We start from the raw sequence: 13,898 nt of genomic DNA, 5'->3' as shown, positions 1-13,898 counted from the left end.
GGTCAAAGGAAGGACAGCTGTGAAAGGCGTGGGGAAGGGGGAGGGGGGGGTTTAGGCTGTTAGTCACGCTTGCGCACTGCAGGGAGGTGGTGAATGGAGACTTTTTTCGTTGAGTTGAACAGCGATGTCCCTGGGCATATACTGGGGGCAGGTTTCCTTTTGTGCGGTTGATGTTGTTCGAGGTGGCTTGGATGTGCCAGGATTCCATAAAAAGCCTTTTGTGGTAATTTGTTTCGGTTCCAAGGATGCGGGTTTCTTCGAAGTTGATTCTATGGTCGGAGTCCTCGGAATGTTCGGCTACTGGATTGCACTCTCTTGCGAATTTGCGGACGTCGTTTTTATGTTGCCGAATTATTTCTTTGAAATTTTTGGTTTCGCCGATGTAGCTTGCGTCGCAGTCGGCGCATGGAATTTGGTAGGCAATGCCTTGGGCTCTTTCTCTCCGCGGCCAGTCTTTGGGAACAGGTAGGCAAAGCGCAACAGTGTTTGTGGGCTTGTGTGTAACCTGGAGACCAGCTTTTTTTAAGGATTCGGAACTGCGTGTCTTGAGTGCCGCCACTGTGGCTGGCCCACATAAAAAGTGTGCTTCCCTCCTAGTACTATCACTGCTCATCGCTGCACACAGAAGGCGCCATGAGAAAAACAATGCGTTGCATGCATGAGCATGTGCTATATTTTACGAGCCGTAATTAAGTGAATAGCAGTCATCTGCACTGCATCCTAAAGTGACCACTGAAGAACATACACAACCAGTAAACCTAAAAATGAGCCAACTCAATCACGGAATGCTTTTCAGTCTCTGAAAGGCCTACATGTTTATAGGCCTTTTGTGTGTGTGCATTTTGTGTTTTTCTTCTCGGAACTTATGAAGATAAAAACAGCACAACAAAAATGCTGCTGATGATGTGCAAACATTACCAGGAAATTGAAAGAAATGAGGTGTTTCTGGAAAACGCAAATGAAAGTGCAGCAGCAAGAAGTGCCACCCAACTAATATGTGCTTGTTGTCCCATGATAATAATCCACTCAAGTTTGTAGCTCACTGCCAATGAAGAATTTGTGGAATCATATGTACATGTCATATGAAACAATAACACTACGCCAGGCAACACTTGCTTCAGCAAACAGGTATGAACTGTCCAGTCAATTCCAAACATTCTGGGGCTTTCCTCACACAATTCGCTCTAATTTATTTTGTCCTATCACCAGCACTAAATGGTAATGTTTTGCTCAAAATGCTGAAAGAAACAGCGAGAACTAATGCAACACGGGGCATATAAGCACTGTGCAATGAGGATCACATTGACAACTAAGTGAAGAGAGCAGCCTGAAGAAATGGCAGAACTATGATGTTACACTTATATGAGCTAGTTATTCACTGCGTACTTCACCAATGTTGTAGCAGCAACACAGTTGCGTTTTTCATCAATTTTTATGAACAACGAGTGATTGTGGAGTGCTTTCATTTCAAGCATGTGCAGGGGCAACAAAAAGAAATGCAAACAAAGTGGTGCCTACATGGTCAGCTTTTCGAATTTCTTTTCATCGCGCTTGCACCCGAATGAAAACAAAAAGCCAATAGGGTGGTCTATGATACAATCCTGGATGACTCTAGTGCAGTTTTCTTACCATTCAGGTACAAGAGCGATGAAGAGAAATTCGAAAAAGCTGACCATGTAGGTGCTGCACTGTTCGCATTTCTTTTTTATCACGATTGTACCTTTTGGCACCCCTAAAGAAACTTCACACCCATACTAGTAAAGACGACATTTGAGTGGAGTTATAGTCGGAGCAATACCACGAAACTGCAGCAACAAGCACGAGACAAATTTGTGTGCAACTTACTTGGTGCGACCTGTGACAGTGTTCGCAAGTGTTCGGAGAATGTTTGGTGGTTTGATGAGCTCTTTCAGGATGTTGGACTCCGTGGCAAGTGGGAAGCCATTGTCCAGCATTTCATCCAGGAGCTGCAAATTTTGAACATTCATTTATTACTTTTGCAAGCTGTTGCAGTGCGGCTTACCTGTACGAATGAACTAGTTCATGAATTTGTACAAAAAACAGCAGATGCAATCTGTCAATAAACACAATATTTGTTTTTCAAGCTGTTGCAGTGAGGCTTACTTGTACGAATGAACTAGTTCATGAATTAATTTGTACAAAAAACAGCAGATGCAATCTGTCAATAAACACAATATTACATAACAGAAAAAATACTTTACTTGCTACCAGCACCCTTGCACAAGTCACCATACACAGTGTGGGATACACTGGTATCCCTCCTCATCCCCCATGCCAGCGGCGACCGTGACTTACACGGGCGCGCTGGCCACCAGGAATGTGGAGAGAAGGCACCCCTGCGACTCTGCTCATTTCCGCCCCAGTACTGACGTGACGTCACGCGCTGCCTTCTGAGGAGAGGGTAGCATGCCTAAGCTTGACGGCAACGATTTGCTGCTAGGGAGGCAATGATCGAGGGGACAAAAGGGGGGAACGAGCGGCGGGAAGGCACTCTCGCTGCCGGACCTGACCTAAGTGCCCCAAGGGAACCCCTCCACTGCCCACCGGCCCCCGAACACCAACGCCAGACGACAATGACCTGGTGAGCTGCTGAACATCTATTTTACGGATAGAACATTCTTCCGCAGTGCGCTTTACCTCGCGTTAGGATAATAAACTATTTCCTAGCGTGCCCTGCCGTTGCCTATTTCGTCCGGACCTGCCGTGGCTGCGACTCTGCACCACGGGTTGGGGAAACGTGTTGTGTACTTCAATAACGGCTGCGTGTAGCTGGCACGGAAGCTTGCCTTCCCGGCCGGCTGGACGTAGAGTGACCCCATATCTTGTCGCCCGAACGTGGGGCGAACTAGGCAATCGAGCAGTGACCTTTGTTCGAGCGAACGACTGCCGTCGCCCTAACAAAGGATGACAGCCGGTAGACCTGACTTTCAGTCTTTGTTCATGCTGTCAGAGCCAGCGGCACAGAACCAGGGCTCCCTACTTGACGCGCCTTTGGAAGGGTTTGAATTAGTGAATCTTGGGCGTTCCACGCGGAATAGCAGAGGAACATCCCCTGACGCGTTGGTAGGACTTAGGCCTGGCAAGGGAGGCTCCACATCGGGCACCTCGCTGCTCTGCGGCGCGGACAATGAGGCACTTAGGCCTCATCATTCCACGCCATCAGCGGCTGCGCCCAACTCCGTGGGCGTTAGTCCGCAATCACCCGAGGTGTTCTTGAAGAACGCAATGCAGGTTACAAGTGACAGGAATTGCAGACGCCGAAATGCTCGCGTGTGTTGTGCCTGTTTCTTTGACGAAGCAAGCGGCTCGCTGGTACCGACTAGCTGGCAACCGAGCGAGGACAATGGAGGAGTTTTGCGCAAGCTTCCGCGACGAATTCCTTCCCGCAAACTATGAGTGGCGTTTGAGGAGAGAGCTGGAGCTCCGCACCCAGCAGCCCAACGAGTCTCTGTTAGAGTACGTCCGAGCGATGGACGAACTTTATCGCCTCGCTGACCCTCGTGCCACGAACACGGAGAAAGTTGAGCGTGTCCCGAGACAAGCGCACCCGGCTTTCATGGCCTACCTGAGAGGAGTCAGGTTTAGAGATTTGGATGAGCTGGCTGCTGAGGCGAAGTGCATTCAGGGAGACATCCTCTCTGCGCGAGCGTACCGGCCACCCCCACCCGCACCGCTGTCACTTGAGCCGTGCTGCGCGTGGAATGGCAGCTCAGCGCGCAGTCCATCCAAAGCTGAAGCGTCAGCACAGTTTACTGACGAGCCTGTCCCAAGGAGTTGGGAGTTGTCCGACCGCGCTTTGGACCCATTCAGCTACGCGTTGAGAACAGCACACGCTGCCGCAGAGCGGAACAAACTGAGGCGAGATCTTGAGGCCAACACGCGGCCGCACGAGCGGCCCCCACCATCCGCGCCGCGAGTTCGAGATGACCGACCGGAACGTGGCGACCAGCGCCTAGCCCGTCGGCGCCCGGGCAACCGTTGCTACCGGTGCGACCAGCCGGGGCACTTCGCCCGCGAGTGTGGCCGCCCTCCCGCCCGTGACCAAACACGGTTGGGAAACGGCCAAAGCCGTCGGTGATTGACCTTCGATCCCGCGCGTTGTACATAGAAAACCCCGGTTTGTTAGCGCCTTTGGCATGTCGCGTAGGAAGTTCTGTTGACCTGTCAGCGCCGTTCATTGAGCTAACGATAGGATACAGGAGCAAGCGCTTCCTTGTTCGGTGACGAGGTGTTAAACCATCTCCGCGAGAACAAAATCCGGCTGAGAGAGTGCGATACCACTTTTTGCCTCGCGAGCGGCACAGCGCAATCAAGCGGTGCAGCTAGGTTAGTGGTTCGCTGGGAAAGACGCGTGCGGCAACAACGCCTCGTTCATCTTCCCTGTTTATCCGTTCCTGTAATTCTTGGACGAGACTTCCTAGCTAAGACAGGTATTGTGATAGACATCAGCAGCAGAGGCTACAGGGAGCGCACGTCAGTCGCCTTAAATCCTTTCGCGAAAGCGCCCGCGGCGTCACAGACAATTCAGGCTCCGAACGCGGTGCAAGCGGGGGAGACCGTGACAAATCCACCCCGCCAGCCCGAGAACCAGGAGGCGAGCGGACCATCGCCGCTGAGAGAGAGGGCAGAGAGAAGATTGCCGCGGTAGAAAACTGCTCTGCCGTGCAGGGAAGGTCAGCGCACCCCTTGTTGTCGGAAGTGAACAGCGTGATGGAGAGGGAGAAGGCATGGTTGTCATCGCTCCACTACGAGTACAACGCGACATTCACTGACCGCCCGGGCCTCACTACCCTAGTTAGGCACCGAATACACACGGGTGACGCACTGCCTTGGAAGTGCAATCCTAGATCAATTAGCTTGGCTAAGAGAAAAGCACTGGACAGCGCCTTAGACAAACTTATCGACACTGGCGTTGTTGAGAGGTCTAACAGCCCTTGGGGCTTCCCGGTAGTCTTGGTTCCAAAGAAAGACGATACATATCGACTTGTGTGGACTACCGCAAACTGAATGAGGTTACGAGAAAAGATGCGTACCCTCTACCCATTTCTTCCCTAGTGTCCAACCTAGGTGGGGCGAAGTGCTTTACAACGCTCGATGCTAGCCGCGGATACTTTCAGGTTGAAATGAATGAGCGGGACAAAGAGAAAACTCCTTTCACTTGTCACAGAGGCCTTTTCCAGTTCAAGAGAATGTCTTTTGGCTTGGTAGGAGCACCCGCTACTTATCAGTGCCTAATGGACCGTGTTCTGGGAGATGCGAAGTGGCAACATGCGCTCGCGTACTAGACAACATCATGGTGTACTCAAAAACGTTCGAGGAACACCTGCGCCATTTGAGGGATGTCCTAGAGAGGCTGAGGTCCGCGGGAATCACTTTTGAGTTTCCGTCGCCCACAAATATAGCCAGTCTCAGACGCTTCCTGGGAATGGCGAACTTTTATCGCCAGTTCATCCCAGATTTCGCAGCGCTGCAGGCGCCTTTGACAAAGCTTTTGAAGAAAGGTGAGCTCTGGAGTTGGGGTCACGAGCAAGAGGATGCACTGCGCAACCTCACCGAAGTGCTCGCTGACACGGCTGAGTTGCAGCTACCCGACCTAAACAGGGAGTTTGTGATTAAAACCGACGCAAGCGACCTGGGCTTAGGAGCAGTGTTGCTTCAGGAGCATGAAGGCGTTCTCCGTCCTGTAGCTTTTGCGAGCTGTTCGTTGACGCCGGCAGAGAGAAACTACTCGGTGACAGAGAAGGAATGTCTAGCGATAGTTCTTGCTCAGCGTAAGTTCGACTACTAGGTCGATGGGGTGGCATTTGTGATCGAGACGGATCACATGGCGCTCACCTGGCCGAGACGACTCAGCGAGCCGAGCAGCCGCCTAGCGTGTTGGTCCCTGTTGCTGCAGCGTTACGACTTCACCGTGCGCTACCGCAGAGGGAAGAACAACGCTGTGGCTGAGGCACTCTCGCAAGCTCCTGTCCAGTGCGAGGAAGGTCACGCGACCGACCACCCGACAGCCGGAAAGAGTGAGGGACAGACCCGAGCCGCAGCCCATGTAAGGAATGCGGACCAACCATTGATCCAGGGCAAGAGCGTGAACCACGTGGACTACGCGAGTTCCGTGGGGATCGTATTCAGCAGAAAGGAGCTGCTCGAAGCTCAGCAGAAGGATCCATTTTGTCGAAAGTTGTTCGACGGGCTCCAGGAGCCGGGCGGCAGGGCAGCCGCGCACACGGAGACAGCTGGTAGTGCTGTGAGCGCGTTGGATTCGTATCTGCTGGATTCCGACGGCATCCTGCTGAGGTATATCCCCTCCGAGAACGACACAAACGAGGCGTTCAAGGTGGTGATACCGCGAGTATGGAGAGCAGCACTGTTACGCTACTTTCATGACTCGTGCATCGCTAGGCATGCGAGCGGCCCCAAGACTTACTTACACTAAGTTGTGTCGCTTTGTGACCTGGCTTGGCATGAAAAGGAACGTAACACGCTACGCCCGCTCGTGCCATGTGTGCCAAAGTGTGAAGCCCCGAGGCGGACGACCACCCGGCCTCATGCACCCGATTAACAGCCAGACTCCCTGGCAAATCGCGGCGTGTGACATCATAGGACCGTATCCTATGACACCGAGTAGGAATAAGTTCTTGCTGGCGGTCACGGATCACTTCAGCAAGTGGGTTGAACATTTCCCCCTTAGAAAGCTGACGGCACGAGTGATCATGGAGAAGCTGATGGACGTATTCACCAGGTTCGGTTTCCCAGACCAGTTGATAACGGACAATGCGTCCTACTTTACTGTGAAGGTGTTCGTTGATTCGTGCACTGCACTCGGCATTAAGCACAAGAAAACGACCACCTGTCATGCTCAGTCGAACCCCACGGAACGAGTCAATCGCAACGTTAAGCCCATGCTTGTCGTGTACTCAGAGAGGCATAAAAATTGGGGCTCCTATCTGCCGGAGATCGCGTTTACTTTGCGTTTGACCGTTAACCGCTCGACTGGGTATGCGCAATCTTCTCTTAATCTGGGTAGAGAGCTGCTAAATCCGATGGACCGGATTCTATCGGACAGCAGGAAGACGCCAGTCGCTTCGTCAGCACGAGCTGAGTACGCGACGCAGCTGCGCTAAGATGACGGAGGCCTTACGCAAGGCTCGCCGCAACCTGAGCACCGCTAGGGTGCAGCAGAAAGCACTGTACGACCGCTCGCACCGGGATGTTCACTACGAAGTGGGCGATCTGGTGCTTCGACGCCAGCACGTTCTCAGCGACGCTAGCAAACAGTTTGCGGCCTCGTTGGCGCCAAAATGGATTGGGCCGTTCAGCGTGTGAGAGAAACTTTCCTTGCTACTTTACAGGCTCGAGGACTTGAGGTCGAAACCGACATGTGGACCGGCGCACATATGCCACCTGAAACGTTATGTGCAGCGAGATGAGTGGATAGGGGACACAGCCCGACCTGCGCCGCAATTTGATAACGAGCGCTGCGATCCGCCAGCAAACCCCGCGTCCCGCTATAACTTGCACCTTAGGCAGAAACAGAATCTGCCTGCGCAGCCTAGAGCGAGGGCGCGAGCCGGCAGGCAGTCTCGTTAGATGCATGAACGTACGGGCCGCTCATGCCGATCAGTGTCACGCAAGACTGACTTGCGTTAACCCGCATGACTGTCGTGAGGGTCGAACCATTACGTAGCACGCGCTCTGGTAGTTGGTTATGTCTGTGTCGACTTTTTCCCCGACGCAGATGGAGAAGCAGGCACGATCCAAGCGCCGGCGATCACCCTCGACGTCCGGCCAAAGCCCAAATCACCCCTCGCCGCATCGCCGTCACCCGGCGGCCACCCCACAAGGCCGCTGGCGTGCTGGCCCGCGGCACTTGGGCCCCCTCTTCGGGCAGTCGCTGCACCGCCGTCAGGCTACTCCCGCCACCTTGGGCCACTCGCCGGCTCGCCCGCCAGTCAGCCATCGCCCGACGTCTACCCCGCCAGCCCGAGGCCCAGAGCCACCAGCAGCGCAGGCCCCGCGCCAGCCGCCGCGGGATGTACCAAGCTGGTACGGACGCGCCGGTGGGCTACGTCTCGTGGCGGCCAAGGAAGCAGCAGGAGAGGGCAAAGAGGCTCACGCCCTCGGCCAGGCTGTTTAACGTCTTCCGGGGGCGCACCGTCGCCGGCGCGGACCAGCGGGCCGAGGGCGCCTCCCTGCCCTTGACCCCGGGAGCCCTGCTGTGCCCGTGTGGGGCCGTGATGCTACACGAGAAAACCCACAAGGCGGGGGACCTGCACGACCGGAGGACGCGCGGGGCCACAACCCAGGACGATGTACATCGAGCGGCGGCCGCTCACAGCGCCGCGGCCCGTCAGATGCTGGCGCGAGCGGGCCGCGAGGCCGAGTTCGTAGAGTGGCTTCTGCAGGTCGCCGCCCCCCACGCCGGCGGCCCGCCTGAGCCGAACCTTGGCTCGCAGTCCTCAGCCGCGGTTGGCTCCTCCGTCTTCGGCAGCAGCGCCTCCTGCCCCGAGTGACGAGGCCCAGGACCCGGACCCCAAGCTGCCGGCCCCTGCGCTGGCGGCTGCGGAACTGCCAGCGCCTGACACGGAAGCAGGGGCCACGCCAACATGGGGCTAGAAATGGACCTGGACCTGTGGTCCTCTGAAATCGAGTAAAGCTGTTTGTGCCTGTTTCTGTGTTCGGGAGGCTTCTTAAGGAGGGGAGGATGTGGGATACACTGGTATCCCCTCCTCGACCCCCACGGCAGCAGCGACCGTGACTCACACGGGCGCGCTGGCCACCAGGAATGTGGAGAGAAGGCACCCCTGCGACTCTGCTCATTTCCGCCCCAGTACTGACGTGACGTCACGCGCTGCCTACTGCGGAGAGGGTAGCATGCCTAAGCTTGACGGCAACGATTTGCTGCTAGGGAGGCAATGACCGAGGGGATAAAAGGGGGGAACGCGCGGCGGGAAGGCACTCTCGCTGCCGGACCTGACCTAAGTGCCCCAAGGGACCCCCTCCGCTGCCTGCCGGCCCCCGAACACCAATGCCAGACGACAACGACCTGGTGAGCTGCTGAACATCTATTTTACGGATAGAACATTCTTCCGCAGTGCGCTTTACCTCGCGTTAGGATAATAAACTATTTCCTAGCGTGCCCTGCCATTGCCTATTTCATCCGGACCTGCCGTGGCTGTGACTCTGCGCCACGGGTTGGAGAAACGTGTTGCGTACTTGAATAACGCCTGCGTGTAGCTGGCACGGAAGCTTGCCTTCCCGGCCGGCTGGACGTAGAGTGACCCCATAACATCCAGGGGTGCAATAGCTGAAGGAGAATTTGGAGCAATTTTTGGAACAGGAAAATCTTAGTTTTGGAGCAGAAAAATCTAAATTTGGAGCAGTATAACAAGAATAAAGGTTAATTTTGGAAAAAAATCTAGATGTGAATACCGTATTTACTCGCGTAATGCTCGCACTCACGTAATGCTCGCACCCTCCACATTGGCTAGCAAAAATTGGAAAATTTTTTTTTCCCCGCATAATCATCGCACCCCCAAAATTACTGCCGCGAGCCGTCTGCTTGTCGTAGCGATCACCATCTATTGACTGCGGCCACAACTAACTGCCATGGTTGGGCGAGCGTGCTACTAGGCGGCGGTACTGTGCTATCATCCGCTGCCACCGCCGCTACCGCTCATCCACTCACCACCGCTACGCCATTTTGCGAAGGTGTCTCCAGCTCTTCGGCGTCTCGTAGGCCTCGTTTGCCTTGTTTGCGTGTTGCACCGTGCTCTTTGTGCCGCTTTGCCATGGGACGCTACGCAAGCTACACAGCTGCTTTTAAGCTAAAAGCTATTGAGTATGCGTTGGAACATGGCAACCGCGCCGCCAGCAGACACTTCGGCGTCAACGAGTTTTGCGTCCGGTATTGGAGACGGCAGCACGACGAACTCAAGACGACTGGTAAGACGCGCCGGGCCTTCCGTGGACCGAAGACTAGGAAATTTCCTGCCGTCGAATCCTCTTTACTGGAATATATCGAGGCTCGATGAGCGGATGGGTGTGCTGTGTCGATTGATTTGATACGGAACCAGGCGCTGGTAATCGCAAGAAAGGAGGGCATCCCGGTGGAAGACTTCCGCACTAGTAACGGGTGGGCCACATGATTTATGCGGCTCAATGGACTCTCGCTCAGGAGGCGAACGACGCTTTGCCAGCGCCTGCCCGCAGCCTATGAAGAAAAAATAGTGGACTTCCATCGATTTGTTATCAGGATCCAGCAGGAGAAAAACTTCTTGCTCCCCCAGATAGGGAACGCGGACCAAACTACACTGAATTTCGATATGCCCAGCAGCAGGACAGTCGAACAGACAGGCGCTCGGACTGTGCACGTCAGGACTACAGGTGCTGAAAAACAGAGGTGCACGGTCATGCTAGGCGTGACGGCGGACGGGCGGAAGCTCCCACCGTACGTCATTTTCAAGCGGAAGACCCTCCCGAAAAAAAAGCTCCCCCCTGGTATACACGTGCGCATCCAAGAAAAGGGGTGGATGACCGCGGACCTTATGGTGGACTGGGTGAAGACTGTGTGGGGGCGGCGACCGGGAGCGCTTCTTTTTCCGTCGCTCCTCGTGCTTTATAGCTTTCAGGGCCATCTTCAAGAGTCTGTTCGGGCGAAGTTCAAGGAACTGCGCACGGACCTGGCTGTTATACCCGGCGGCCTCACATCAATGCTACAGCCTCTTGACGTATCTTTGAACAAGCCATTTAAAGATAACGTCCGGAGGCTGTACGCAGAATGGATGGCCGAAGGTGAACATGCTCTGACGCCGGGTGGCAAGATCAAAAGACCGTCCGTGGAGCTGCTGTGCAGCTGGGTATCAGAGGCATGGGGGATGATTGATGTAAACATGGTGGCCAGAAGCTTCAAGAAAACAGGAATTTCGAACGCCCTGGATGCGACCGAGGACCACCTGGTGTGGGACGACGAAGAAGCATTGGAAGATGAAGAAACCATCGATTCCAGTGTCGACACGGACTCTGATGAAGAGTAGAATTGCCTGCAGGACGTACGCAATGTGAGTAGTGACGGGGAGGTTGCGCGTGGCAAATAAGGTGCTTTAGCAGCTTGAGCTTACGTTCACCCTGTACTTTCATAACGAAGGTAAGTTACACTTGAAAGTAATGTTTTCGTTATATTTACAATTGCGGACCTGACAATCCTGATCTTGCACCCATTCATCTTTGCATTTAACACTCCGAAATATCTGCTTGAAAATTTTCCCCGCATAATTATCGCACCCCCAACTTCGCGTTGATTTTCAGAGAAAAAAGTGCGAGGTGACGGTGTGCAGCGGACTCCGTGCTTTGCGCACTCAAGCTTAGAAACACGCCCGTAACCTGTTCTCTCTCCTAAAATTTTGTGAGTGTGTCTCACAGTCAAGGGCAAAAGAAATATTTCCTCTACGGCAGCGGTGTAGCGGCAGAACCAACGGCGTGCTTGCGGAGACGAAGTCACATCACGGATTCACGGGGGAGGTGTGCTTTCGTTCAGTGCCTGTGCACTCCGGCCTAGTAAAAACACTCCCATAAACTGTCACCGCAATCTGATTGTTAGTGAGTAAACTATAATATACCAGTGAGAATGCGCGCCGCAAGTGTTTCTGCATGCATATACAGTTGGAGCGCCGTATATACAGTTGGATCGAGCACCGGTACCCGCGGCTCGACGCGCATCTCTCCCTGCAGTACGCCCGCTCGCGTAGCCCGCTCCAAATGCTGTTAGCCCTCCGCAACCAACAAGTTGGATTGTTTTAATTATTTAAATCATGCGGGTCTGCCTCTCAGCTACAAAACCAAATATTTTCTCGACGGTGGCGATGACCAAAACGACGCGCTGGTAGGGTTTCATGAGATGTACCATGGATCTACTCGTGACAAACCATGAACAAACCGGAAACGGCTTTGTGGGGCTCTGATTGGCCAGTCATGTGGGGGACTTTCGGGCGACGAGTGAAATTTTCTGTGTGTGCAGATCTGAGCGACACGACAAGCGACACATGCACTTTGCTTCGCGCGACGGCGTCGCTCGTCGCTTGCCGCTGTCGCCTCCGCGTTCGCGTGAGTTTTCGCGTACATGGAGTCCAGGCTTTAAAGTCCGATCGAAGCAGTCTTTCGGCGTCCACACGAAGCACTCGCATGTGCATCTCTGCAACTGGATTGAATTGGCAAGATCTGATACTCCGGCAAATCTGCAGGTTGTCCACACGGTTCTTATTTTTTCTAAATTCAGTGCGACTGAAAACTTTTGCAGCAGTAGTCGGATACAACTTAAGAAAGAAGCGAAGCTCCACCTACATTCAGGACAGCCAAACAGAATTCCTCCATGACAAAAAGCAAACCGTTGTAAGAGCTTTTCGTGTTATCAAAACAAAAAATTAAGCACGAGAAAAATTATAAGCTCAAGAATTTTGGTGATTTTGGCTTGTTTTATACCGTCAAACAGTCAAAAATCTGATTTTTTTCCCTGTGGTAACTAGCCAGCAAAGTAACAGAGGACACCATGGACTGTGGCCATTGTTGCCAACTGCTGTTTTCTTAAGTTGTAGCCTAATATAGTCGGGGCATTTTCGCGCAGAGTGCCACAATTTTAACAAATATCGTGCTTTTGGCGCAGCTTGGCACAGCTGTTGCACCCCTGCGTTGCCAGTGTACACTGCCTCGGTAATGGGCAGTCTCACATGTTCTCACACACAGCTTCCGACCTGCTTTAGAGATTAAAGCCAGCATGTAAAAATGCCCATCTGTATATAAGCAAGTCCATATTATGTACTAATTACCAATTCTCTGAATGTTAGCTAATGAGGAGCCTTGGTCACTTTACAAGGCATAGATAAAAAAACAAAGTAAATGTTTGGAATATGGCAGATATGGTAACGGCAGAATTTCTGCAAGAGCTATCAAGACACTGAAAAGAAAACAATATTTCAATTTAAGCAGTTATAACCAGATATACCCTTGCATACATAGGTAGCAGTGTAACTTTTTAGAACTTTTTCTGCATTTTTGCATTTACAAGCACAACATACACAATAATTTATCAGAGAGAAATAAAAGAAAAGGCCACCACAGAGCACACAAAGTAGCTTCATGTAATGGTTACAATAGGTGAAAAATATATAAGGCTGATTTGTCAACACAAATGGCCAAGCTTACATAAAGCAGGAAAATATACTACTTGATTGGCACATTGTGCCTATTGGCGACCTTTTTTATTTCGAGTGAGAACTTGAGCGTGTACAGAGATCCTTGTCTGCGGGATTCTTGTAGCCTGCATGCCCTCTACATGCTTCTGTCTTGGCTTTTACTGACAAAAGCAAAGTCCTAATGATCCTCACAACTACAAAGAAGGTGTAACCAGATGATTGCAGTGCAACCACCCGATTGTAAAAGCTTTTCCCCACACCATGCAGAAAGCAGAGTCAAAGCAAGTGTGGCGATGGCCCTTTCCACAGTCTTCGAATGGGCTAATTCCAAAGGGAGCAGTTGTTTGCAGGAGAAAGGGTAGCTTCAGCAAACATGACTTGGTAAAAATTGAACGATAATGTCTAAAAACTGCAGAGAAACATGGCTTAGAGCATCAAGCATAAAAGTGAGGTCTCTAGTACATAGTCTGAAAAGCACTAAAGTGGCTCGCCGAGAGTCCTGAAACTCAAAATTGCCAAGTTTGCTGAAAACAAATAATCATCTACACACCTGAAAATCGGAGTAACCTCTTAGTCAAGTTTCAACTCACTTGGAAATACTGCACAATACTGTATAAATTCACTGTTTGTGAACAGACCATTATAAAATGAAACAAACATGGCATCTAGGTAAAACTGCGGCAATGACAGCTA

General features: G+C 52.5%; 1 protein-coding gene across 2 annotated transcripts in view; it reads right to left on the bottom strand.

Annotated features, from left to right (window-relative positions):
* The window catches only part of LOC144115674 (AP-3 complex subunit mu-2-like), a 77,280-nt gene that overhangs the window by 51,730 nt on the left and 11,652 nt on the right, over positions 1–13,898 (bottom strand). For both annotated transcript variants that reach the window (XM_077650134.1, XM_077650135.1), the window contains exon 4: positions 1,846–1,967. In XM_077650134.1, coding sequence (XP_077506260.1) covers positions 1,846–1,967 — 122 coding nt within the window. The remainder of the gene's footprint in view (positions 1–1,845; positions 1,968–13,898) is intronic.

The sequence above is a fragment of the Amblyomma americanum genome, chromosome 1 (genome assembly GCF_052857255.1).
Source record: "Amblyomma americanum isolate KBUSLIRL-KWMA chromosome 1, ASM5285725v1, whole genome shotgun sequence".
NCBI lineage: Eukaryota > Metazoa > Arthropoda > Arachnida > Ixodida > Ixodidae > Amblyomma > Amblyomma americanum.
This window is presented reverse-complemented; position numbering and strand designations above follow the sequence as displayed.